The sequence below is a fragment of the Scyliorhinus canicula genome, chromosome 23, assembly GCF_902713615.1.
Source record: "Scyliorhinus canicula chromosome 23, sScyCan1.1, whole genome shotgun sequence".
Taxonomy (NCBI): domain Eukaryota; kingdom Metazoa; phylum Chordata; class Chondrichthyes; order Carcharhiniformes; family Scyliorhinidae; genus Scyliorhinus; species Scyliorhinus canicula.
Genome location: NC_052168.1, coordinates 7181285 through 7208862, shown reverse-complemented (window position 1 = coordinate 7208862; position 27578 = coordinate 7181285). Strand labels below are relative to the sequence as shown.

The window sequence follows — 27578 nt, the reverse complement described above, 5'->3', positions numbered from 1 at the left end:
TGTAAAAACCTTGCTCTTCAGGTTCCCATTAATTCTTTCCCCTCTTAAAACTTAAACCTATGCCCTGGGCAGCTCGTGGCACAGTGGGTTAGCACTGCTGTCTCACAGCACCGAGGTCCCAGGTTCGATCCCGGCTCTGGGTCACTGTCCGTGTGAAGTTTGAACATTCTCCCCGTCTTTGCTTGGGTTTCGCCCCCACAACACAAAGATGTGCAGAGTAGGTGGATTGGCCATGCTAAATTGCCCCTTAATTGGAAAAAAATAATTGGGTACTCTAAACTTAAAAAAAGAAACAAACCAACTTAAACCTAGTTCTCACTTCCCCAACCCGGAGAAAAAGTCTGAGTGCATTCACCCTAGCTATGCCGCTCATGATCTTGTACACCTCTATAAAGATCACCCCTAAGTGTCCTAGCTCCAAAGAAAAAAGCCCTAGCCTGTCCAATCTCGCCCTGTAACTTAGTCCTGTTATGGGCCAGGGTTTAGAGAACCCCAAAGTGTATCATGGAGTTCACCTGATCCAGAACATTTAATAGATTGTGGTATGGGGAGCACACGGCCCACTCTACAGGTGCGGTACAGCAGAAATGGAAAAGTATTTTTTAAAGCAAAACAATGTTTATTCTATGAACTCAAGTTAACCTTTTTAAAAACATAGTGAACATCTTAGCAACCATTAATTCAAATACAACCCCTAAACACTAAGTAATCCTTTAAGCTTTCCTTTTAACATCCATACGACTTAAAAACAACACCTTTAACAGAAGCACATCAGGTTAAAGTCACTACTGAAAACATTTATAATTCTGAATTCACCAAATGATCAAGAGATAGTTTTTTCATGGCAGAGAGAACAGCAGTACAGCTGCTATGTCTGGCTTCAGCTCCAACACTGAAAGCGAAACTAAAACACACCCTGCAGCAAACAGGCTCAAATGAAAGTAAAAAGCTGACAGACAGCCCAGCTCCACCCAGGCTCTGACATCACTGATAAACACCCATTACGTAAAGGTACATTTCTTAAAAAGGTACTCTCACGCGAGTCCCTAGACTCCTGGTGACATCTTTGTAAATCTCTTCGGTACTCTCTCCAGTTTAATAATATCTTTCCTATAGCAAGGCGACCACAACTGAACACAATAGCTCAAGTGTGGCCTCACCAACGTCCTGTACAACTGCAACATAACTTCCCAACTTCTATACTCGATGCCCTGACTGATGAAGCACGGCATACCAAAAGCCTTCTTCACTGTTATCTACCTGTGACTCCACCTTTAGAGAACCGTGCATCTTAACTCAAGATCCCTCTGTTCCACAAAACTCCCCAAGGTCCTACCATTCACCGTGAAAGTCTGACCTTGATTTGACTTTCCAAAATGCAACACCTCACTCTTATCTGTATTGAACTCCATTTGCCATTTCTCGGCCCACTTCCCCAGCTGATATAAGTGCCTGCTGCAAATTTTGATAATCTTCCTCATTGTCTACAATACCACCTGTTTTTAGTGTCATCTGCAAACTTACTGATCATGCCTTGTACATTCTTATCCAAATTGTTGATATAGATCAGTAAGAAGTCTTACAACACCAGGTTAAAGTCCAACAGGTTTGTTTCAAACACTAGCTTTCGGAGCACTGCTCCTTCCTCAGGTGAATGGAGAGGCACGTATCAGAAACATTTATATAGACAAAGTCAGAGATGCCAGGCAATGCTTGGAATGCGAGCATTTGCAGGTAATCAATTCATTACAGATCCAGAGATAGGGGTAACCCCAGGTTAAAGAGGTATGAATTGTCTCAAGCCAGGACAGTTGGTAGGATTTTGCACGTCCAGGCCAGATGGTGGGGGATGAATGTAATGCGACATGAATCCAAGATCTCGGTTGAGGCCGCACTCATGCATGCGGAACTTAGCAGTAAGTTTTTGCTCGGCAATTCTGCGTTGTCGTGTGCCCTGAAGAAATTGTGGGAGCCCTGGCTCATATTTGCATCATCTTTAGCCACGGGTGAGACGCCAGAAGACTGGTGGGTAGCAAATGTGGTGCCTATTGAAGAAAAGCTGCAAAGAAAAACCTGGGAATTATAGACCGGTAAGCCTAACATTTGTGGTGGGTAAGTTACTAGAGAGGATTCTGCGGAATATATATATATATATATATATATATATATACACACACACACACACATTTGGAAAGACGGTTTGATTAGTAGTCAGTGCGGCTCTGTGCACGGGAGATCATGCCTTACAAAAAGTTGTTTGATGAAGTAACCAGGACGGTTGAATGCCGGGCAGTAGATATAGTCTATATGGACATCAGTAAGGCCTTTGATAAAGTTCCACATGGTAGGCTGCCCTGGAAGGTTAAATCACATGGAATCCAGGGAGAGCTGGCAAATTGGATATACTATTGGCTTGATGGGAAGCAGAGGGTCATGGTGGAAGGATGCTTGCTGGACTAGAGGCCTGTGACGTGGTGTGCCTCAGGGATCAGTGCTGGGCCCATTGCTATCTATATCAACGATGTGGAGATGCCGGCGTTGGACTGGGGTAAGCACAGTAAGAAGTCTTACAACACCAGGTTAAAGTCCAACACTACTTTCCTGGGGCAGAGAAACTACGACATCTTTGCAGCCTTCAACACATCATCAATGAAGATGAACATCTTGCCAAGGTCATCCCCACACCCCCACTACTTGCCTTCAAACAACCGCGCAACCTCAAACAAACCATTGTTTGCAGCAAATTACCCAGCCTTCAGAACAGCGATCACGACACCACACTCCCTGCCAGAGCAATCTGCAAGACATGCCAGATCATCGATATGGATACCACTATTACACGTGGAAACACCACCCACCAGGTACGCAGTACATACTCGTGCGACTCGACCAATGTAGTCTACCTCATACCCTGCAGGAAAGGATGTCCCGAAGCGTGGTACATTGGCGAGACCATGCAGACACTGCGACAACGAATGAACGGGCATCGTGCTGAATGGCAGAGCAGACTTACAAGTCCCGTAAATATTTAGTTAATAATAATCTTTATTGTCACAAGTAGCCTTACATTAACACTGCAATGAAGTTACTGTGAAAAGCCCCAGTTGCCACATTCCAGCACCTGTTTGGGTACACAGAGGGCGAATTCAGAATGTCTAAATTACTTAACAGCACATCTTTCAGGACTTGCGGGAGGAAACTAGAACACCCAGAGGAACATATAGAACATATGGCCTTCTGCACTTCGGCCCATCGAATTGGCACCGACCCACTTCCACCCTATCCCCGCCCAATAACCCCTCCTAACCTTTTTGGTCACTAAGGGCAATTTATCACGGCCAATCCACCTACCTTGCACGTCTTTGGGCTGTGGGAGGAAACCGGAGCGCCCGGAGGAAACCCTCGCAGACACGGTGAGAATGTGCACGTCTGCAAAGACAGTGACCCAGCGAGTAAATCGAACCTGGGGCCCTGGCGCTGTGAAGCTATAGTGCGATCCACCATGCTACCAGGGCTGAGAAAAGCTAGAATTAAATGTCATTAGCATACGTGTAGAGCCGGACATTGTGTTTTTAAATGTCACCCAGCAGCAGTGTCGATGAGAAATAGGGAGCGGCAAGGGAGAATCCTAGGAGGGGAGTTAGATAAGTCAGTAGCACTGGAACCTAGTTGCTGGCCATGACCGGATATATAAAGGTTTACACAAGGCCTTGGTTAGGATCTCTTCTTCTACTGCACCCAGTTTCCATTCCCTTACATGATGGGAGATATCAAAGGTACAGAAGAGATTCATGAAAACTATCAGAACTCGTTTAAAAGGTCAGTCATCACAAGAAGCTGCAAGTACTGGACCTATTTAGAATTCTGGAGCAGTGTAGACTTTAGGAATATCTGATTGATGTTTTCTAAATAATGGATTGAAAGGTGTGCAGGTGGATAAGACAGTTAACCCTGTCCTCTCCAGTTCAAACAAAGTGTCAGGAGTACCAGCAACTTAAGCATAGAACTGGCCAACAGTGTTTTTCCCTTTTGCAGAGGGTTACTAACCTACGGTGCATGCTGCTGGCTTGAGCAGAGGGCCAATTTGCTGCAAAAATTCAGAAGGCACCTGGACAAGTTCCTGGTTGAGTCAGGCAACACTGTGCACAAATGGTATGCAGTCATTGGCTGATGTGCCTCAGACCTGAACTAGTGTTAACGGGGTGGGTGGGAGAAAAAACAGAATTCATTCCTTAAGCCTGTAGTTTACCTCTGCTAAAGGTGCAGGAGTTGGAGTTGGTGGTTGAAATTGCATTGATTCTATTCGATGCGGTCAATTCGATTCGATGTAGTCCTTTGCTGCCTGTACAAGACAGGTCAGGCTATTTGCGACTGGTGTTCATAGATTTACAGTTTTATATATCCACTAGTTAACGTAACTGCTTCAGTGTTTGACTGAGGAAACACTTTGGAACCCCAGAAAACGGAGCAAAACCGTTCCCATTTAACATAGAACAGTACAGCACAGAACAGGCCCTTCGGCCCTCGATGTTGTGCCGAGCAATGATCACCCTACTTAAACCCACGTAACCCGTATACCCGTAACCCAACAATCCCCCCATTAACCTTACACTACGGGCAATTTAGCATGGCCAATCCATCTAACCCGCACATCTTTGGACTGTGGGAGGAAACCGGAGCAAACCCACGCACACACGGGGAGGACGTGCAGACTCCACACAGACAGTGACCCAGCCGGGAATCGAACCTGGGACCATGGAGCTGTGAAGCATTGATGCTAACCACCATGCTACCGTGAGGCCCCAAATAACTTAGAATGAGTTCCGGCATGATCCAGTGGGACTGGTTAGGAGGAGTTACGGTTATATTAACAGTGGTCAGCTTTCAATTGCTTCACCACACCAGAATTTATTTGACAAGAGCCACGGAACATCAAGAGCACATCTGGGGCTATCTGTTCTTCAGCGCAGTAAATACTGAAAATGAGGGCATTCATTTTGAAGTACAACAGATGACCGAAACACAAGACCACATAAAGAAAGGCACGCCAAGCATCAATGACACATTTAAAGGTTTATTGTTTTAAATTCTCAGACTGTTTAAAGGCTGATGTAGACATCTTTCCACCAAAACTGCCAATTTTGCCCTCTGATCCGTTACCTTCAAAAGACTGCATGTAGATTTTTAAAGCACACAGCAGCGAGAGCCTCCTACTCCATTAGGGGTCTTATACTCACTAGAAGCAACTGAGTACCTGATGTAATCACAGGTGCACAATGCGGCAAATGTTCACCCAAGCCAACATCTCACTGATGGGACACCTGTACGCAAGAGTACACAGTTGAATCGGATGGCTTTAAAAACGGGGTTTATTGTGTATTAGAACATAAAAAGATTAATAACATTTACCGAGTTTCACAAGGCTCACGAGGATTCCAAGCCACCTGTTATGATACAGTCACTAAAACTTACCCACCTTAAGAAAAAGCACCGAGTACCTCGTGCTGAAAACTTCCTTCACTACAGCTTAAAACCAACAAACAAAATAAGGTTGCGATTTCTGTCAAAACAGGGAAAATGAAAATATTGGTCCAATTGTAAAAGTCCACTTTGAACACAGGCCTTTTCAGTAACCCTCCGTGGGTGGTTCCATTTGATAGCCATTTTCAGCCATGAATCCATCTCCAGACTGCATTGATTCCTGATCCATATACATATCCTGACTAGTTTCCTCAAGCTGCTCTGGAACCCCATTATCCTGTAGTTTGTCAGATTCCTTATTCCTGTCTCTATCCCGGTCCCTGTCTCTGTCTCGCTTGTGGTCTCTATCACGGTCCCGTTCCCTATCTCTCCTCCGGTCCCGGTCTCTATCCTTGTCCCTGTCTCGGTGGCTTCGCCTACGTTCCCGATCCCGGTCTCTATCTCTATCCTTATCTCTATCTTTGTCTCGTTCCCGTTCTCTATCCCTATCTCCCCGTTCTCTATTCTTCTCCTCCACTTCAGGTTTAGATTCAATGGGTTCAGTGACTATGTCGACTGCCTGTGCATCGTTGTGAGGTCCGTCACCTGCCTCAGGCTGGTCTACATCTGTACGTTCTTCTTTCTTATCCTTATCCCGGTCACGCTCTCGCTCTCTCTTACGATCGCGACTGCGGCTACGCCGCTTGCGATCCCGATCTTTGTCCTTATCCTTCTCCCTACTTCGCTCACGGCTGTTACGTGGTTTCCTTTCTTCCTTTTCTCGACTACGTGATCGAGGGCGGCGGCGCTCTCTGGAACGGCTTCTACGCCGCTCACGTTCCTTGTCCCTTTCACGGCTGCGCTCACTGCATTCACGGCGGTCCCGGTCTCGCTCACGATCCCGGTCCCTGGGGGAGAAAATTGAAATTAATGTAAGAAATAGAGCATGCTTTGCCATTCAATAAGATCATGGCTGATTGAGTGTGGCTGTAACTCCCACTTTCCTATCTCGCGTCCCCCCCACCATAATAGGTAGAAGATTCCTGTGGCAGTTCTTAAGATGTTTGTATTGCCACTGAGCATTTTCTTGTAGTCAGACAGCTCAATAATTTATTGAGCTAAAGAATAACATAATTAGCAATGAATGTAACTTCAAGTAATTGCAAATAGAGGGAAACTAAAAGGGAAAGCGGAAACATTAAGGCAGTTGTTTACTCCTTAGGATTATTGCTGCTTTCAAACAACAGGCTTTTGAATTGTTCTGAATTACAGGCTCAGTGTTGATATGGATATTTTCTGGTGTAGTCGCCGCTATCGTTCATTATTGGAGCTAAACAATGTTCTTGAAGACTAACTCTGCAATGGTGGCTCTCGAGCTGCATTACAAGGCATAAAATGGTCCAACTGGGATATCAACACACCACAGGCAAACATGATGAGAACAGCACTTACAGATTGAGAGTCACCACTGAAGCACTGGTTTTCCAATATCATAAAGAGCTAACTGCCGGTTTCTTTCTCTTCCTTGTCCAGCAGTTAGCATTCAGTTGTGGTAAACCATCAATCTGCAGAACGGGTCCTTTATGCAGCAAATTCCCACATGCCGTTTGATGCTAGGTTTCAAAGCAGCTGCACACACCTGGAACACTTCCTCACCTCAAGGGTCAGATTCCCTACCTTCTTGTCAAAATAAATAAGCAGCTTGCCCCAAGAAAAGAAAACATACCCAAATCAAGCAGTGCAGCAGCAAAACCAAATTCAGCTGCATTGCTCGGAGTACAAAAAAAACCAAATATGATATTGTATAAAATTTTCCAAAATATCACTAAACCATAAACAAGAAGCCTGTGTCACAATTTACAACTGGATCCCTAGTTCATTGAACACAATTGCCAGTCATGCTGGAGGTCACTAATGCAATCTGGTGCAAAAGTCTCTAGCTTGACACAGAAAACTTAAAGCAGATTGCTCACTTTCTATGCCAGTTACTGCACTTCTATGCTGCTCACCTTTCATCATATCGCGGAGCATCATCACGACCTGAATGTTTGATATTAACATCTGCACCACCTCTGCGAGTGCCCCCAAGTCCACCACCTGCAAAAGAAAGCAACAGGTCTTTGCAGCAGAGGATCGTGTGCAATCAGATCTGGGACATCACTGCTACTTCATAATCAAATCAAAGAGAAGGCCCAGGTTCCGCTCTCTTAACACAGAGGTTCTCTCATTCTGACTTTGTAAATTGAGAGCGGGAGGCCACGGGTTGTTCAAAAATTGAAGTAGACCGTTTGAACAGCCTTCATTAAAAAGAAATTGGGAGTGTGAGGAAGCAGGAGCACACTACACCTAGAATGGGTCTATAAGCAGGATATTGTGCCATTGAGTGGTGAATTGTTGTCCACACTATTGCTGATCTCTTCACCTGGAACCAGGCAAGAATGGTCATCCATTGGCGAGAGCACTTTACTGCAGACCGGTCAAGACTTGTGCTAATCAATGAACACACCAGTCAAAACAAACCCTAATTTAATGATAAATCAATTTACTGTACTTGTAAAGAATGTGAGACAAATGGAAGGCAGGACCATGCAAATTTAAGTCCACTCAGTAAAAATACCCACAGCTTTGAGTCTGCCGTTTAGGCTTTCAGTGATCAGACAAGAGTTCAAATAAGGACAGCAAGAAACTAATTACTGAAATATTTTCAGCACTCGAAAATAATTTATTGTATCGGAAGAGCAGTGATTAGGGAGCTTGCTCCACATAGAACATACAGTGCAGAAATGGGCCATTTGGCCCATCGAATCTGCACCAACCCACTTAAGCCCTCACCTCCACCCTATCCCCGTAACCCAATAACCCCTCCTCACCTTTTTGGTCACTAAGGGCAATTTATCATAGCCAATCCACCTAACCTGCACGTCTTTGGACTGTGGGAGGAAACTCCCGGAGGAAACCCACATAAAACAACCATTTCCCTACAAAACAATAACAGCAGCGAAATGGACACCTACAATGTGGTATTCACCGAGGAAGGTTTACTGGCCAGACACACAATAGTTCCCATCCCATGTCTGCTTCCAAATGTTAGCTGGGATTCAAACCCTCTCACTATGCAGAGATCGCTGCATAACGCACCTCCTCTGGCTTGGCAGGTCTGCACATGTGGTTCTAGTACTTGATAGTTAGATAGGTGTGGCATCCACCAGGTAAGCACTGTCTTTTGACAACATAGATTTCTCATGTTTCAGATAAATCTGCGACTGGATACCCGCACCCATTTAATTTTAAACTGAAATGTTCCCAAAAACCCCCGAGACAAGCAGAGGAGCTCTAATCAGTCATATCTCCAACATGCCAGGTAATGACCATCTCCAATAAGAGTATCGAACCACTACACCTGGATATTCAACATCGTCAATGCTGAATTTCCCGTCATCAACATTGTGAATGTCATGGTCGAGTAGAAACTTTATTGGACTAGCCACATAAATACTGTGGCTAAAAGAGCAGACCAAAGGTTGGGTATTTTGTGGAGTAATTTGCATCCTGACTAACCAAAGCCTTCCCGCTATCTAGTAGTTTCCCATTCACAACCTCAAATATTCACTCGCTCCCCCGCTAACGGACCATGGCTACAATGTGTATCATCTCCAAGATGCAAAGCAGGAACACACCTAGGCTTATTTGATAAAACCAGCAACCGTTACCACTATAAGAACAAGGGCAGCAGGTACATAAAAACATCACCACCTGCAAATTTCGATCGAAAACACGCACCATCTTGAAATGAATTGTTCAAAATCCTGGGACACCACCTAACAGCACTGTGGGAGTACTTACACCACACAGACTGTAGTGATTCAAGGCAGCTCATTGCTATCTTCACAAGGGCAGTTCAGGATGGGCAATAATGGCTGGCCCTTCTGGTGATGCCCACACCCCTGAATGAGTAAAACAAAACAATCTTACCCAGCCTCCTTGGGCGCCATCCTTTCACAGTGCGGCCTCTCTCCACATCAACCAGAACTCTCCTCCCATCAATCTTCTTACCATCTGCGTGTTTGTATGCAGCTGCAACAGAGTGTGCCCAGAATAGCAACTAAAAGTCAGTGGGATTGAAAATGGTAAATCCCCACCCAGTCCCTCCCTTTTTAAAAAGGAAAAATATACAATTAACTTTTCATGCAGAACCAAAACCTTTAGGGGGAAAAAAGTTCTGTTTACCCCCTCCCCCCAAATCCCCCCCTTCCTCCTTCAACATTTGGAAGCAGGCTGTTAAATGAAATGCAAGAACCAGGGCTAGCTCCTCATTTTCCCAATACAACATCATTCTGGAAACTGCTATTTTTGCTCTTTTAACTTGGGACAATCTGCTTCAACTATTCACAATTAAGAGTTTTAAAATTGTATTATTTTGTAAGAATTTGTTTCATTGGAAAAGGGAAGAGCCAACCCCAGCTAGTGTACAACACTGAACCTTTTGAGATCTAATCCTGGAAAGGGAAAAAAATCTATTAGAACAATTGTTAATTGAATCCATTCCTCAAACACTCATCACACACACTCACTTTAATCAACTAAATTCTGCTAGATTTAGGGGGAATTTAGGCCCCAAGAAAAAACCAGAATAAAAACTGTCATTGGTTGTCTTGCAACAGAAAATGGAAACCAAGCCAATTCTGAAAGCAACCGAAAATTGGGTGCACTTATGGTTGAAAACCCTTGTACAGCACTCAAATGTAAGGTTATCAAACCACAAGAGTGACAGGGCAATCAACTAAAGGAATCATTAACAAAGACAATGTTTTAATTCAGGACTGATTGACCGAAGGATGCAGATTAAACAGAACTGGTTTACTCCAAATTGACAATGTCAGGTATAGACCAGGCCAAGAGTTAAATGGGAGGGAAGTTTTACTTCCTACAACATATTCAGAACTCTGGCCAGTTGAAGCCGGACAGACTATGACCCAACGTAGGCTTGCAAAGACAGCACAGGTGCACTTTGGTTTCAAACAGAAACTGACCACTGTACCAAGCAAACTAACGGAATAGGAAAGGAGGAATTTAACCTGATAAACACTTCCCCACTTTCTAAAAGGGCATGTATTTTTTATTTTTATTTTTTTTAAAAAGGGAGTGGGAAATGCTGGAACACCGTATTCAACCACCTTGTTGAAATGGAAGGCTGTTAAACGCTATGTATTTTCCTAACTCAAAACAATCTTTGCCTAGAGCCATTATCATTGACTCATCTCAATACACTTGACGAGAAAAAAAACACCATGCAACATCTTCAAACCAGCTTCTCCCACTTTTAGTTGAGTTGGCTAAATTTTGCTTTCAAACTAATCAGACCCCTATTCTTCAGGGCTTTTATCGTTTAATTACTGAATTCTGATTAAAATTATGGTCCCTTTGAAAGAGGACAGATATTTAATCTCTGCCTTCTGCAGAATTAGTGCAAATTCAGGATAAGGGTAAAATACCCAATATTGTATTTTTGTGGCCTAGGTCAGCATTTTCATTCATTGCATCACTCATATCTAAAAAAACAATGAGACTATGTTTCAGTCACGCTAAAACAGGGCCATTTTGACCAGGGTTACAGGTCCTGCGTTAATGTTTTTAAAAATGTTTTCCATCCGCTATACACCACCAGGGAGAAAGAAAAATGGATTAAAAACAGGGACTGGAGAAGGGACGAAGAGGAAAAATAAAATAAGTCGATATAAGCACTACACAGCACCACTAACAAAAGAAAAGAGATTTTACCTGTACGTTTACTTACAAAAACTGCACTTTAGCCCCCTGCACTCATGAAAATCGGGACGCGCTATCTTGCCAACAGATGGTACAATGTTCAGTGTTTCGACTTCCACTGTTTGTAACTTTCTGCTGCTGAGGATTTACCCTTTACTTACTGCACCTTACCTGCTTTCAGCAGCGATTTGGTTTTTAAGTATTTTCTACATCGGGCGTTTGATTACTTTAACAAGCATAATCAAAAGATAATATATTTACTTAGGTTTAAAAAAAACGGTATTAGAGAAAAATGTCTGACTTGTGGCTTTTTCCTCCTTTCAAATTTACAAAACCACCACAATTTGAATGTCCAAAGAACACTAACTTCTACAGAGCTGAATCCACACATAGGGAAAATTAAAATCTAGCTTTCTCTTACCGCCAAATCCTTTGTACCAGTCTTTTAACCACTTTGTAAAGCTAGTTTAATTTTTCTGCCACACACTTAGGTGTCTTGCTCTCAGCACTTAACATTGGCAACTGGATAAAAACATTGTTCAAGATGTCAGTGGCAGCAAAAAGGCCAAATGCAATCCAGAACATGGTCATCTTTTTGTGCAACAACACGTTATAACTAAAACTGCACTCTCAAGTGTAACCAACCTACAACCAGGTGATTGCAAATATAAAAAACAGAAGCAGCCAAATTTCAGCATCTGTTGGATTTTCAAAGTTTTACATCACTGTGTCCATGTGATACACAAAACAAGAGCTCTGAACCTGCAGAAATACGTTCGCATAATACTTAAAAGTCCGCACTTTGATGTTGAAAATTAAACAGTTTCCTTCCGAGTAGAGCTGAACGACACATGCTGGGCAGACAATGTGACTAATTCAAGATGAGTAGTGACACGCCTGGAATGAAGTAGGGAATATCTGCCCAGTTGCTCAACTGCAGAACTCTTTATCCTGTAACCTGATGAAAAGTTACAAGAACACATAATTCTTCACAGGGAACTAAACCTCAAAGCTCTAAAACCTATTGGAAGCACTAGTGAAATAAATTAAAGACATTTTAACATTATAATCAATTGGCATCTGGTAGATTGCTCAAATGGAGGGTCCTCTGCAAAACACTTTAACCTAGATTTCTTTTTCAAGTATGTTGTTTCATTTTTAAATTCTCACATTCTGTGGCCTTCAGAAATTTTATTTAAGCACAGCGTGTCTGCAGCCTTGTCCAGATTCAGAGGACTGGTTGCTCATCTTTGATGAATCATCTAATCCAATAGTCTACGACCCACAAATATCTAGACTGTAATGCAGTCAGAACTTGGGAGATTGCTGTGTTTATGTCATACCTTAAAGAGAACCGGACACCTGCCAGCAACATTACTGCCAAGATAAAATAGCTCGGGTGGAAACTTAAAGCAGACTAAAAATACACAGAAGTGGACAATTCCTATTGACCTAGCCTGAGAGGGGGAAAACGCAGATTGCATGTAAAGGCTAGAAATATTAGCACAAAAATGCTGCCAAAAGCTATTGCAGCTCGGATAATAACATTTCTTTAAAGAGAGGGTCTCACTATCAAAACCCCTTCTAGTCAAAATGTAGCATGAGCATCCCTTTCCCATGGGCTTTCTTATCCAAATGAAGAGACAGTTTCACTGACATAGATAACCATCTCGTTTGGAGATAAGATCCAGGAGATTTCAGGAAGCCAAATGTTAGTCTACAGCAGGCAATCCAGAATTTGTGTGGCACCTCCACCGTACATGTTAATTCACCTCCACTGCAGCCAGCCATCAAATTTACTTCTAATTATCTCAGCAATGGCACAATAAAAACCAGGAAAGATTCCCCAATTGTTGAGTTTCCTCCCAAATCAAGGAGCAAGATGGTGAGAATCCCTCTTTAAAACCAGGTATTCTTTGAACATTCAAGTTCTTAAGATGAAAAATTCAACACAAGTCAGACAATCCCTTCTGTATTTTTTTTTAAATAAAAAAATACTTTTACCACGTTTTACCAATGTCATTAAAATACCCTGTTTTTACCAATCCAGCATTGCTTCTCTGTTCTCGCAAGCTTCCATTTGCTTGGAGTATCAAAGGCTCCACGATGTAGACTGGGAATCCCTTCACATCAGCTTACCTGGCTCAAATTTACTCAATGAGCACAATTTTTGTTTTGAGCAGCTTTGGTTTTTAAAAAAAGGGTCTTTTGCATTTTAAAATTTGGGGGGGGGGGGGGGGGGGGGGGGGGGGGAGAATGTTTTACGGGTATATGAATGGTCACTGAGCTGCAAAATTCCTTTTTTGAAAGCCTATAATGTTCTAGGAAGTACAGAGCTTTTAAAAAATATGAATTCAAGACACAAGGGTGAAAGAAATTAAAGGAATTCAGGATTTTAAAAAAAAAGGGGTTTTGTTTATTTCTACTGCAGTGCTAATAGCCAGCCACATCACTCTGGATAGTGTGAACCAACGCACATTTTGTTGACTGGTTTCCCAGAAATGCGGTCCATTGTGGATTCCTCAAACGTGGTCGTTTAACAATAAACTGAATGCCCGCAAGAGGGGGAAAGACAGAAAGCACAGAAAGGCATTTTTAACCTAGATAGAAATCAAGAGTGCAAGATTTTAAAAAAAATATGGGCCAGCCAATTGCAGCTCTGAAATGTGGCATGAAAACGGCCGGTATTTGTTATTGATGTGATGTCATTTTACAGACCACTTGTAACTAAGCCAGCAGTGATTAAATTTCAGATAGGTTTTTCACAGCGTTGTGTGAGAAGTGGATCAGTGTTCTGGGAGATGTATGAAGATGTTTATCCAATTGAACAATTCTGATAAATAATCATGAATTCAAAAACACACGATTAGAGCTTCCAAATTGTGTTTATGATGCACAGATGTAAAAATGTAATGAAGCTTTAGTGACTTTAGCCAATATAGAAGTTTATAAATAAGAGAATGTTGTGATTTTAGCTTTAAGGGAGTAAAATTGGAAGTGTTATACTGCAGTTAAACTAGCTTCTACATTTCAGCTATAAATTATGTTTCATTTTGCTAAACTCCTCTGCACTACTTATGTACACCCCATCTTCTGCTGTATACTATCTGCAAATTTAACCACAACTATCGCTCTTCCAGCAAGCCCCTTTAAGTTCCTAAGGAAAGTGCAGAGTTCACTACAGCTGAAAATGCCAGCCAAATTTGCCTAAATAAATAAAACAGATGCGGGTAGGTCAATTCCTGGATAGGTGGTATTTAAATGAAATTCAAACTCAGTATTAATCCTTACCATACCATTGATGTGTCATAGAATTTAGTGCAGAAGGAGGCCATTCGGGCCATCGAGTCTGCACCGGCCACTAGAGCGCCCTACTTAAACCCACACTTCCACCCTATCCCCGTAACCCCACCTAACCTTATTGTCGAAGGACAATTTATCATGGCCAATCCACCTAACCTGCACATCTTTGGACTGTGGGAGGAAACCGGAGCACCCGGAGGAAACCCACGCAGACACGGGGGAGAACGTACAGACTCAGCACAGACAGTGACCCAAGCCGGGAACTGAAACTGGGACCCTGGAGCGGCGAAGCAACTGTGGTAACCACTGTGCTACCGTGAAGTCAATCTTTCAGGAAACGCTCAGGATCAAGGGGGGTACAGGCTACAAAGTATATTGGTGTTTTGATAACAGAGTTGCAACAAGACAAAAAAAGTGGGAGAAAAGGAAAAATAATGTTGAAAAATGGCTAATTCAGGCAGAAGTGTTTCAGTATCTGTGAGAACCAAATTGTTCTAAAAAAAACAAAGCGCAACCAAAATCCCCAGGACTCTCGATTCACTCCTTAGCAACCAGCAGGTCACACTTGCGCATAACCTCACAGCACTGGAGTACTACAAGCGCTCTTTGCTAGACCTTGGTCATACGCAAGATAGTCTCATCTGCCTCGAAATCATGTTCTTTTCCTTTTCAGCGTTAGTTAACCGTACGTAAAGTATCCATGAAGGAACTAAATTAAGGATTTGGAAGAGCACGTTTGTCACGTAACTGTGCTTTTAGTTTAAGCTGCGGTTTATGAATGCAACACAAGTGTAATCCCAAGTCCAAATTGGTGCTATTCTTCATATGCTGATTTAAAAATGTTTTATTTGTGGTTAGATCATAGAATTTACAGTGCAGGAGGCCATTCGGCCCATCGAGTCTGCACCTGCTCTTGGAAAGAGCACCCTACCCAAGGTCAACACCTCCACTCTATCTCCATAACCAAGTAACCCCACCCAACACTAAGGGCAATTTTGGACACTAGGGGCAATTTATCATGGCCAATCCACCTAACCTGCACATCTTTGGACTGTGGGAGGAAACCGGAGCACCCGGAGGAAACCCATGCACACACGGGGATGTGCAGACTCCGCACAGACAGTGACCCAAGCCAGAATCGAACCTGGGACCCTGGAGCTGTGAAGCAATTGTGCTATCCACAATGCTACCGTGCTGCCTGGGATGTAGCGCAGCCAGACAAGATTTTGCTGCAATCAGTTCAATTCAGAATATGGAGGGTTTAGTGATATCTAAAGCAGGTTTTGAAGTTAGGCTAGGAATTAACACCATAAAGGGAAGCCCAAGCGAGGCAAATTTGTTTAATGTAAAGTGTGCCAATTTATTTACGAAGCCAATCAGACGATCAGGGCACAACTGCGGTTAAAACTAACAAACTGCTACAGAAAGCGATCTGCAGTCATTGTTAGCATTATTCTTTGATCTTATGTTCCACCTGCACTACAAAACCTCTAGACTTTCAGCTCAGGAAATTAGAGGGGCTCGTTGGATCCTATAATCCTCTGTATAGAAAATCTGGTGGTTAATTACACAATTCCTTTCCTGTAAAATTGATTTTACTACTACTCTTCTCCCACCTCCCAAACAGCTGCTCCAATGCCTGTAAGCTTAGAAATGTTTAAATCTCTCACTTCACTCCTTCATAACAAAATTAGCAAGAAAAGTAGGACACCGGTGAAGTTAATCAAGCACAGAGTATTGTGTGTGCAAAATAAGTGCTTGGGCTTTCTAACTGCAAGACATGAATGCAGATGTTTTTAAAACCTAGGTGAAACAAACTTTTGCGCTTTATCAACCCTACTTAGTCTAGCCCAATGTCAAATCAACTATTCCCCATATATACACACGGCCATTGCTTTCCAGGAGGAAAAAACATCTATATTAAGTGGATAATATTTTTGGAACAAGTTACTCTACTTCAGGCGTTCCAGGGGTGCAGAAGTACAGTGACCTGATCATGACTGCCTCTAGGGTCTGCATATTTTGCTTTGCTCACTCAGAAGCAACCAACATTTTCCATAAACCTCACAAAAATAATCCTAAATTTCTTGTGGCAAATTAAACCTCAAGCCTAAAAGCCAAATCGGACTTAAAATATCTCAAAACAGGGTCTCTCCTCCTTGTAGCATGAACTACATTTGACAATGCAACTACTTATTTTTAATCCACACTTAAATAACCAGGAAGTACTTTTCAGATTCCCATGTGCCATACAGGGAATCTACAGGAACTCCCAATAGTGCTTACAGGAAAACTAAATTCAATGTCAGGCTCATCAATTCTAAATTTTCTGGATTAGCCTGAAAGCTAAAATATGTTAATGCACCTGTTCAGTAATCATCATTACTCCTTGGAATTAGGGACACGTGCAAAAACTCAACTCCAGCATTAGACAGCACCAGCTAACAGATACCTTTATTGTGCCTGACAATTTATACATATATGTATCATTTAAAGGAACGTCACATTAAAAAGCAAAGTCCATTTGTGTGGAGAATCCTTTTTTTCTCTGAAATAGTCTTCACACAAATGGTTCCCAACACTAAGCTATCTTCTTTCCTACAAGTTGCAGAAACTATCCCACACCACTTTTCAGATGGAAATATGGTTTATTGCTATACATTACCCAACAGGAACGACCCAATGAAGAGCCAGTCTGCAAATCTTATCCCTCCTGCCACCAGATAAAATCCCTCTCCTATCAAATACTGAAATTAGCAGCAATGCATCAACTCTCAAGCAATTCAAAGCTAACTAGTGAAACATAGACAATTGTAAAAGTTAGCGGAAGCTTGGCTAGCCTGGTCTGGATAAGCAACGTGGTCAAATTATATATCTCACCAGTGAGACAGCTATTATATGGGAACGAAAGAGAAAGGGCAGAAAAAGTGATTCTAAGCGGATTTAATTTCAATTATTAGGTAAGTATTCACTATACTTCAAGCCCAAGCAATAGCCTGATCAGTTTGAACAGAGACCTCACAAATTAAAATTCCCATTCTGCTGTGCTAATTTTTCACACTAGTGCAAAGCATCAACTTTTTATATTGACAATCTTTGTAGCTGCAGATCCCAAAGACAGGAATTAGAGACAAGGCCACTGAGTTTCTTTACCCCAGGGTTCTAAGCCCTAACAACCTTGTAACAAAGACCCTTTCTTCCTCCAAACATTAAATTTGTTTTTTTCTGTTGTGTTTTGTGTAGCCTCCCCTTTCTCTTAACTGCACTTAGCAAATCCATTGGATCTACAGTCTGTATTTTAAATCACTCTCCTCTCACTGTGGTGATGTATTGTGAGTTCTTACCCATCATACAAACCCATATACCAACCATACAATGAGATGTAAGGGGAGCATTAGCATCAGCTGCAAGCCAGCAGTGGCATTTGCCATCAGAATGGTGGCTGCAGTGACAATAGAAATAACACAGAATTAATATACCCCAGCTTGCAAACGCAGTGCACAAATTACAAACAAACTATTAAAAAAATACCATACACTGAGGCCCTTTTCACAAGATGGTTTCATCCTCGCTTAATAGGTCAGAATGTAATTGTTTTTAAACTCCCATGTTGGAAAAGCTCTCCAGTGCAGTAAAACCTGTGCTATGCAGTCAATCCCAAAATAACCAAATTTCTGCACATTTTTTAAACACAGGCAGACTCAGCATATTTACACGGTACAGACAATATCAGTCAGCGCACAAGTTTGAAATGCTGACTATCTGAAAGAGAATGGTCTTAAATTACAACAGAGCAGGTGGCTGCTTAACCCAAGTTATACCGAATGGGATCCAAAAGAAGTTTTTGATTGTTTGAAAAACACAACCAAGGAAAATGGCCAATAATTTCCATAAGTGTTATCCATTGCAATCTTTTTTTTAAATGTAGATGGGCGAGGTTTCTCAAAACCTTTCCAGGCGTGAAAAGGGCCCAATGATGCAAAGTCTCTTTTTTTCAATAAAAGAAAAGACTCATGCCCCGCGCTGCTAAAAACTTGTCATAAGCCTTAATTGGCAGCATGGAACTGCCCTCAGTCTTTGGTCTCCACTCGGACCATTTCTGACAGTGACGTTAAGGTGGAGAAGACTTGAACACCTGGACTGATTCATGGAGGAAAAGTACATCCTCATTTAAATAAAAAGGAAAATTAATTCCTTAGCATTACTGTTTCTCTCGAGAAGGGTAACGGGCTCAAACCCATTCCAACAAGAAATAAAACAGCAACAGTTCACTGTGAGCATGTAATTGAAGGGAGAATATTCTTACAAACCTCCCCAATGAATGCCAACTCAATGCAATTTTACACTGCATTTCAGGGCAGCCAGATAATAGATGCCCAGAATCACCTCAAAAATGGGAAACCACAGGGTTAGGCTGCCTAACCCAGGGCTGCAGTGACCCATGCTTTCAAGATTTACGTTCAGCAGTGTCTGCCCCCATCCTGAATATATGAAAAAAGATGTATTAATAAAAGTGAGGACTTGGTTCCAACTGCTCAATATGAATATAAAATTAAACTAACCCAAGTGATTAAGCAGGAACAATGAAGTGAGTCCTCACTGCGATACTGATAGTCGAATATAAATCATTAATATTTTAATTCACTACCCTTAGCACCTCCAAAATATTGGAAGCTGTAGTATACTTACCACACCAGGCAACCATCATAGTGATAACACTGAAATAGCCCCCTACAGACCATCAGGAACACCAGTTTAAAAAAAAACACCTTTAAAAAATCTTGATGAAAATACAGTTGAGACTTGATAAACAATAATGGGTCCAAGCATAACTGACAAGATTGTTATTCCCAAAGCAAGTGCCAAATTAAATATAAATGCTGATTTCAGCAATATGTCTTGGCAATGTAGTTATGTATATCAGGATTCAGCTGTATTCATCCAGTATAGAACTCTCCTCCCAACCTTCTAAGGTTGACTGTTCAATCTTTCAGCAGGGGAATTATGTTACTTCATGCACATTAATTAGGTGATTGAGTGGTTGCGAACTGCTTTCACAAAATGCAATGACTAATTCATATCTGCTCTTGGGGATAACTTTGTCCAGGGAGAAGAAAAGCAAGGATTTCCAACCAGATATTTCCCCCGCCCCTTGAGACATAACTTCCAGCTCATTTACAAGCGAGTCCCACAGTATAAAGAGTTCAGATATGGATATCAAATGGTTTTGCCTTAAATATTCTACTATTCTGAAACCTTTGTGGTTACTAATCAGAAAAGCCCAAAGAACACAGCTCAATATTCTCTGGTTCATCTAGGGAACTAACTACAGTTTTACCAGTCAATTATGCTCACTAAAATGTGTCTCTCTGGTTTAGTATGGGTTGAAAGTGATGCTCACCATATTAAGACATTGTTTTGGTAGGAATGATCTGATGGCTGATAGTGCAGTTACTCAGTGATTACTAGATGTTCACCCCAAAGTAGCACATGTCGAGGTGAGTTTGGAGACTAAAAAGACTCCTTAAATGAAATCTGTCAAACTCTTCAATCAGTGCAAAGTCAATGCTGATTTAAGCATGTGGATAGCTCTATTTGTATTTAAGACAGTCAAACCCCAAAACAAAAATTGAGAATACCAAGAATCCCATATCACTTAAAAATTCACTCGCTGACTCACCCCCCTCTCAGTCAGACCAGTAGGTTACACAATGAGTACCCCAAGATCATGGGAAAGTTCGCCCCAACTTTAAAGTTCACATTTGCCACCAAGACAGGGTACCTGTCAATTTTGTGCAATTCTGTCTGAAGATAGATGCGCCAATACTAAGCTGACTTTAAAAAAGTGTTTAAAAAAATTGGAGGCTTCATTCTGCACCCAGGAAGCTGTGCAATAGCATGTGCCAGTTACGGGAGCTCTTGAACTGAAATTATTAGCCATTCAAAACCTCTTCACCCCACGAACACACAAACCACTTACAATGCATGTCTCGCTCATGTTCATATTCGATGAAAGCATAACCACGGGGTTTTCCGGTCCGTTTATTATACACCATGTAGATCTTGAGAAAGAGTAACGGATACAAAACAGCAAATCAAGGACTGAACAACAGGTTACACAATACAGAACAATTGACTAGTTAGACCAACAAAAACACTATGCTTGATCATCCACCTCCCAATCTCATAATTTTCTACAGCCCAACCCTTCACTTCATGTTAAATTGAGCATCTTTCCAATTCCCATTTGAACTGCTGCAGTCCATTTCAGGATGTTGTGTGGCTTGGGAGGGGAACTTGCAGATGGTGGTGTTCCCCATGTATCTGCTGCCCTTGTCCTTCTAGATGGTAGAGGTTGCAGGTTTGGAAGGTGCTATCCAAGCAGTCTTGGTGAGTTGCTGCAGTACATCTTGTGGATGGTACATACTGCTGTCACTGAGTGCCAGTGGTGGAGATTAAATATTTAAGGTGGTGGATGGGTGCCAATCGCAGAGACTGACTGCTTTGTCCCTGAATTGAAAGGTAATCGACCTGAAAAATGCATTCTGCTTCTCTCTCCATAGATGCTGTATGGCCTGCTGAGCATTTCCAGAACATACTGGTTTTACTCTCTTTACAGGTACTACTTGCAATTTTGCTGCAGAATCCTTTAATTTTCTGCTCACTAACTAGGAGTCAAGTGATGATGGACTTATTTGAAAGCCCACCTCCAGGCAGGACACGTTTTTGCAGCAAGAAGAATTTATTTACTTATGTGCTGTGCTTCTATCCTGTTCTGGGGTCTCGTCCCACTCTTGGATGTCAGGACATATGCAACATGTAGATTTAAAAAGACCACAGGATTAGTGTTCTTTTATTCAGCATCAAGTACCATAATTTTAATCAAACTCTTATATGATGTGATGCTTACCCTTTTGATGGGGCCATAGACCTCAAATTCACGCCTCAGCTTGGATTCTGTTGTATCGTAGTTCTGTAGCAAGAGAAAAGAATAATCAAGCATTTACACATATACAAATGAACTCAAACTGATCAGAAATAGTTTGGAAAAGTATGTTGTTTCCAAGGACCATGTTGCTGATTATAGGTTCATATCAGAAGAAAATCACTAGTCAGTCCACCAGGGTAGTTGCACTTCTTCTCCACTTGTCTCAGTCTGGCAGCATGTCACCCAATTACCCAAATTCAGCACGCAAGGTCAACTGAAAACTGTTCAATATGCAAAGCTCCCTTAAGAATAAAGCAGCAACTCAACCATAAGAATATAATATCCAACTTTATATAATTAGCCAAGATCTTAAAACTTGTTTCCTTTTTAAAAATGATAAACTAGTTAACCTAAAGCTCACATGCAACTGGTCATGGGGGCCAATAACAGGCCCAGCAAAACTAGGCCGCTAAAAAACCTTGGTGACAAAGAAAAGGAGGTTTAACACCCATCATCACATTGGCGTAATAAAATCACATCTGAGACAACTGCAGTTTTTTCACCCCTGTAATATGTCTCATCTCCCTTTGTATCAATAGCACTCACCCCCAGGATACTGTAAATAAAAACTACACAGTATCGGGGGAATAGCATGTGGGGTTCAAGCTGCACAATGATGCATCTGCCGTACACACTGGTTAAAAGATAGTCAGTATTAGCAACCACTGAATTGATTGTACCCATTTTCCAATGCATTTCATTTACCCCATTGAACACTTACCACTCTGGCGACAAACAGTGTCTTGAAAGCATCACCCTGGGCATTCGGATCATTGTGAGGATCCCCTGCAGACAAGAAAAAGAGAAACTCACAAATGCGGCAATATTATAGTTCACAATTGGCATTTACTTTGTAAGCCCTGGAAACCCCCCGGTAAACTTCTATCCTCTTGTATAACATACCTCTTTAACCAGGCTTTCAACTCCTCTCCAAATATCTTTTGCAGCTCTGTGGCAAATTTTATTTGGTAATATTCCTATGAAGTGCTTTGCATCCTTTAATCCAGTGGTTCTCAACCGGGGTCCACATGGACCCTGGGGGTCCATGTAACATTACTGGGGGTCCACACAAAAAAAATACCGAATTGGGGGTCCACGGTGATAGTTTAGTGGTCCATAGAGCAATTCTACTTCAGAACAATTGTTATTACTGAGAATCAAGTAGAAGAAAAAAATGTTTGTTTTCATGGTGAATATTCACCTTTCTCTCTCTCTCTCTCGCACTGACAAAGGTCAAAGAGAGATTATAATCTATCTAATTTACCTTGAGGGCTGAATGGGCTCAGAACCAAAAAGGTGCATTTGCTGTGTTTATTTTTGTGGTACTGTATTCTGAGAAAAAAAAATCCATACCGGTTGATGACAAATATGTGTTTATTGTGCTTTAATGACAGTTGTTGTTGAAGATTGCCCGGGCAATTGTCCCCTAGGAACAGCCCGGAGGACCTTTAATGACAGAAGCAGCTTATTAAATACCAACGGTTGACCTGACGCTTATGCCACGTTTCTCCTTGACAAGTTTAATGAATGATTTAACACAGTAATCACTAGAAACTGTGTATATTTGATATGAATTGGTTATTTTTAGAGTAATTTAATTCAATTTAGTCAGTAAAAAGTTTTTTTCATTACTTTTCATATTAGAATAAGTTTGGCAACGTACGAAAATACCGCTAACCCGTTTCCAACCCTCACGGTAAGGTAGATGGATTTTAGGATTAGTTTACCACGCATATAAGAAGCTTTTTTTTCTGTGGAATGGCTATGGGGGTCCACAAAAAAAACTAAGAGGAAAAGGGGTCCATGGGTTAAAAAAGGTTGAGAACCCCTGCTTTAATCATATGCTGATCGCAGCAACCAAGTTCAACTACTCATATGTTAAACCTACTTATTTTCTGGTGCAAAACATTTGAAGACATGCAAATCTTTCTTTCTATGCCATAGACAGCTCGATTTAATGGGACAAAAGTATCTGCAACCCATCAATAATTTCATAATTTTGTTTTGCTTGGAAGAGTGTGAAAAGTACAGCATATTTCCAGGGGCAGAAAGACAACTCTGCTCTAATGAAGCAACTTGCTTCTAAAAATCTAGTATGGAGATAGGTGTAGACAGGATCAAGCTGCACAAGTTCAATATCCATCCTAGTCAGCCTCAGTTTCAATTTGGCGCACGGTTCAATTCCTCACACCGTCCGGTATACTTACACATCTTAAGCTCATTTTCAACTTCATGCTGTCTTCTCTCAATCTTCTCGCGCCTCTGTAAAAGGAAAATCAGAGTGTCTGGCATTACACAGGATAAAGTCAGCAGAATCACCAGGTAATCAGCAGAACCAATTATTGGCTAATTCGTAGGAATTCTATAAGTAAAATAAATATTTAAGGACTCCAGCAATTTATATTCTGCAACCCAGCTTGATAATACTTAGATATGAGTCAATAACTCTCCGATAATAACCAGAGGAGACCACCCTGCGCACCACTAAGACATGTCGAATTAACCAATTTGTGTTAACAACAGCTCAGTGATTTGATTTAACTGCGGGAAGAGAAGATCAACATCTATCCAGTGATTACCACTGAAACGTTGATGTGTAGACAATGGTTGGGAGCTGGGTCAGGCTCAGTGAATAATGATATTTTAATAGTCTTTACTGTCACAAGTAGGCTTACACTGCAATGCAGTTACTGTGAAAAGCCCATAGTTGCCACATTCCAGCACCTGTTCGGGAGACCCTGTAACAAAATCACATGGACTGAATGTTCTGACTGGCCATGCATGCATGCACACACAAATAATGGCCACTTCAACAAGATGCTGAAAAGCTTGGAGTTTTGTGGACCTATTTTCCTATTGGAAACGAGCAAAATAACTTTTCAATGAAAGGAAAACAGAAACAGAGGCCGTCAATGTATTTTCTGACATCACTCAATCTTATGATACTTAACCGAGGGCCGAAGGGCCTGTTCTGTGCTGTACTGTTCTATGTTCTATGTTCTAACCCTACGTCATAACTCTAGCACAGATGTCTCACCTTTCTTTCCATGCGCTCCTCCCGCGTCTCAGCTCTTGTTGGAGGCGGGGCATCTCGAGGGTCCTACAAAACATAAAAAAGCGACAATTAAAAATGGCAGATTCTACTTCAGTACATCCAGGAGGCTCACTGATTATGATTTTTCCTGGATAGAGGCTAGTTAATTTCAAAAATTTCAAAATGATAGTGTAAATGCAGCGTGTTGCGGAATATAAGCAACACGGTGACCAGATCGTCACAAAATGTGAAACTGTACCCCCTCAATCAGAGCATTAATATAAACTGCAGGCAAAATACCAACTAGGACATATACATATCTATAAGAATCCTCAGGTACTCCAGACGTCAGTGCATTAGCAGTGAGGTCTGTGCACATTTGAATTATCCATATCCTGGTCAACGCCATTAACTGTCTAACCGATTATTTATCTTTTCTATGTATAGGTTCCGCTCCCCCCCTCCCCCACTACTCGCTCCCTCTCCCCCTCACCCCATCCCTTCCTCACCCCATCCCTTCCCCCCTCTCACCATCCCATTCCCCCTCCCTCCCACCATCCCATTCCCCCCTCCTCACACCATCCCTTACCCCCTCCTCACCCCATCCCTTCCCCCCCTCACCCCATCCCTTCCCCCCCTCACCCCATCCCTTCCCCCCCTCCTCACACCATCCCCCCGCCATCCCCTCCATCAGACCATCCCTTCCCCCCCCTCACCCCATCCCTTCCCCCCTCCTCACACCATCCCCCCCCCACCCCCTCCCTCAGACCATCCCTTCCCCCCTCCTCACACTATCCCCCCGCCATCCCCTCCCCCTCCTCACACCATCCCCCCGCCATCCCCTCTCCCTCAGACCATCCCTTCCCCCCCCCTCAGACCATCCCTTTCCTCCCCTCCCTCAGACCATCCCTTTCCTCCCCTCCTCAGACCATCCCTTCCTCCCCTCCCCCCACCATCCCTCCCCCCCCCACCATCCCTCCCCCACACCAACCCCCCTCCCCCCACACCCAACCCCCTCCCCCCACAGCACCCCCCTCACCCCCACCACACCATCCCCTCCCCTCACACCACCATCCCCTCCCCCCCACCCCACCATCCCCGTCCCCCCATCCCCTCCCCTCCCCACCACCATCCCTCCCTCACAACACCATCTCCCTCCCCCCCACCATCCCGTCCCCCCCTCCACCAGCCCCTCCCCCCCCACCCCTCCACCATCTCCCCTCCCCCACCCCCTCACCATCCCCTCCCCACCCCATTCCCCTCCCTCCCCCCACCCCAGCCCCTCACTCCATCCCCTCCCCCTCCTCACACCATCCCCCCGCCATCCCCTCCCTCAGACCATCCCTTCCCCCCCCTCAGACCATCCCTTTCCTCCCCTCCCTCAGACCAACCCTTTCCTCCCCTCCCTCACACCATCCCCTCCCCCCCCACACCATCCCCTCCCCCCACCCTCCCCCCCACCCTCCCCTCCCCCCCACCCACCCTCCCCTCCCCCCCACCCACCCCACCATCCCCTCCCCTCACACCATCCCCTCCCCTCACACCATCCCCCCCTCCATACACCACCCCCTCCCCCCCTACACCATCCCTCCCCCCCACCATCCCCTCCCCCCCCCACACACACCATCCCTCCCCCCTCACACACCATCCCCTCCCCTCCCCCCTCACACCATCCCCTCCCCTCCCCCTCACACACCATCTCTTCCCCTCCCCCCTCACAACCATCCCCTCCCCTCCCCCCTCACACACCATCCCCTCCCCTCCCCCCTCACACACCATCCCCCTCCCCTCCCCCCTCACACACCATCCCCCTCCCCTCCCCCCTCACACACCATCCCCCTCCCCTCCCCCCTCACACACCATCCCCCTCCCCTCCCCCCTCACACACCATCCCCTCCCCTCCCCCCTCACACACCATCCCATCCCCTCCCCTCCCCCCTCACACACCATCCCCTCCCCTCCCCCCTCACACACCATCCCCTCCCCCCCCCCCTCACACACCATCCCCTCCCCTCCCCCCTCACCTCGAACTCGCGGACGAAGCCGGCGATACCGGAGTAAGGCTGGTTGTGGTGTTTCTCATGCGGCAGCTTCTCGAGCGGCGGCAGGTAGGGCACCGGGTCCCGCGGCGCGAACAGCGCCAGCAGGTTGGGCGGCAGGAACTGGGTCATGGCTGAGCCGGGCGGGGGATCGGACTAAACCCGCGAAATCCCCCCCCGTCCCTCCGTCACTCACTCACCAACACCACCCCCCGGGATCCACACTAACCAGCGCTAACTCGGGCAGTAACTAGTCTAACCAGCAGCGCCAGGCCCTCCGCGCGCGCCGAGAGCCAGTGCGAAACAAAATGGCGGCCGCGCCTCTTCACGCGGCCCACACCGCCCCCGGTATCAACGCGCCGCCACCCGCCCTCCACCCCAGCAGGCGGCCCAGCCCTCTCAACCCCTTAGACTAATCAGTCGCGCCTCCCAATCCAGATCCCGCTGACTTCCAGCCGGCCCGGCCTTTCCATTCGCTTCATCTCTCCGTTCGACGACCGGGGACTATTTTTCCTCTCCTGTCCGGCGGAGACATACGCGCCGGCCTTTATTTCAAACTAACGGTCGCCCGAGGTGGTGGGCGGGGCTCTGACCCATCCCGCCTCTTCCGCGCCGCTGCCTGATTGGCTGGGGCGCCGACTACCGTCATTCATTGCCCGACACCCGATTGGTCGGCCCGCCCGCCGGTCACCGCGTGCGCCGTTAATTGGTTCGTTGGGATGATTGGCAGGTCGGTGCGCACCGCCCCCCTTGTCATCATTAAAGGGGCAGCCACCCCCTTCTTCCCTCAGTGCTGATCAATGGTCACCATGGACCTGCAAAGTTAACTCTCTCCCTCCCCATCTGCCTGACCATTTCCAGCATTGCCTGTATATTATAAGGGCAAGTGCTGCGGAATTAAAGGGCCAATTGTTTTCCTGCAGACGGTTTGCGGGTCAACGTTGGGTCGATCGGCCAAAGAGTGGGGGTTTACTATAATCATAATAAT

At 44.1% G+C, this 27578-nt stretch overlaps 1 protein-coding gene across 1 annotated transcript; it reads right to left on the bottom strand.

The window, feature by feature from the left end:
* Window positions 1–5058: 5058 nt before the first annotated feature.
* On the bottom strand, window positions 5059–26900 carry snrnp70 (small nuclear ribonucleoprotein 70 (U1)). The gene is made up of 9 exons (XM_038783734.1): window positions 26576–26900; window positions 24555–24617; window positions 23725–23779; window positions 22239–22303; window positions 21440–21502; window positions 20510–20591; window positions 9433–9534; window positions 7470–7557; window positions 5059–6368 (listed from the first exon to the last, which is right to left on the bottom strand). The coding sequence occupies exons 1-9, from the start codon at window positions 26720–26722 to the stop codon at window positions 5627–5629; spliced, it is 1407 nt and encodes a 468-aa protein (XP_038639662.1). The 5' UTR covers window positions 26723–26900; the 3' UTR covers window positions 5059–5626.
* Window positions 26901–27578: the final 678 nt, after the last annotated feature.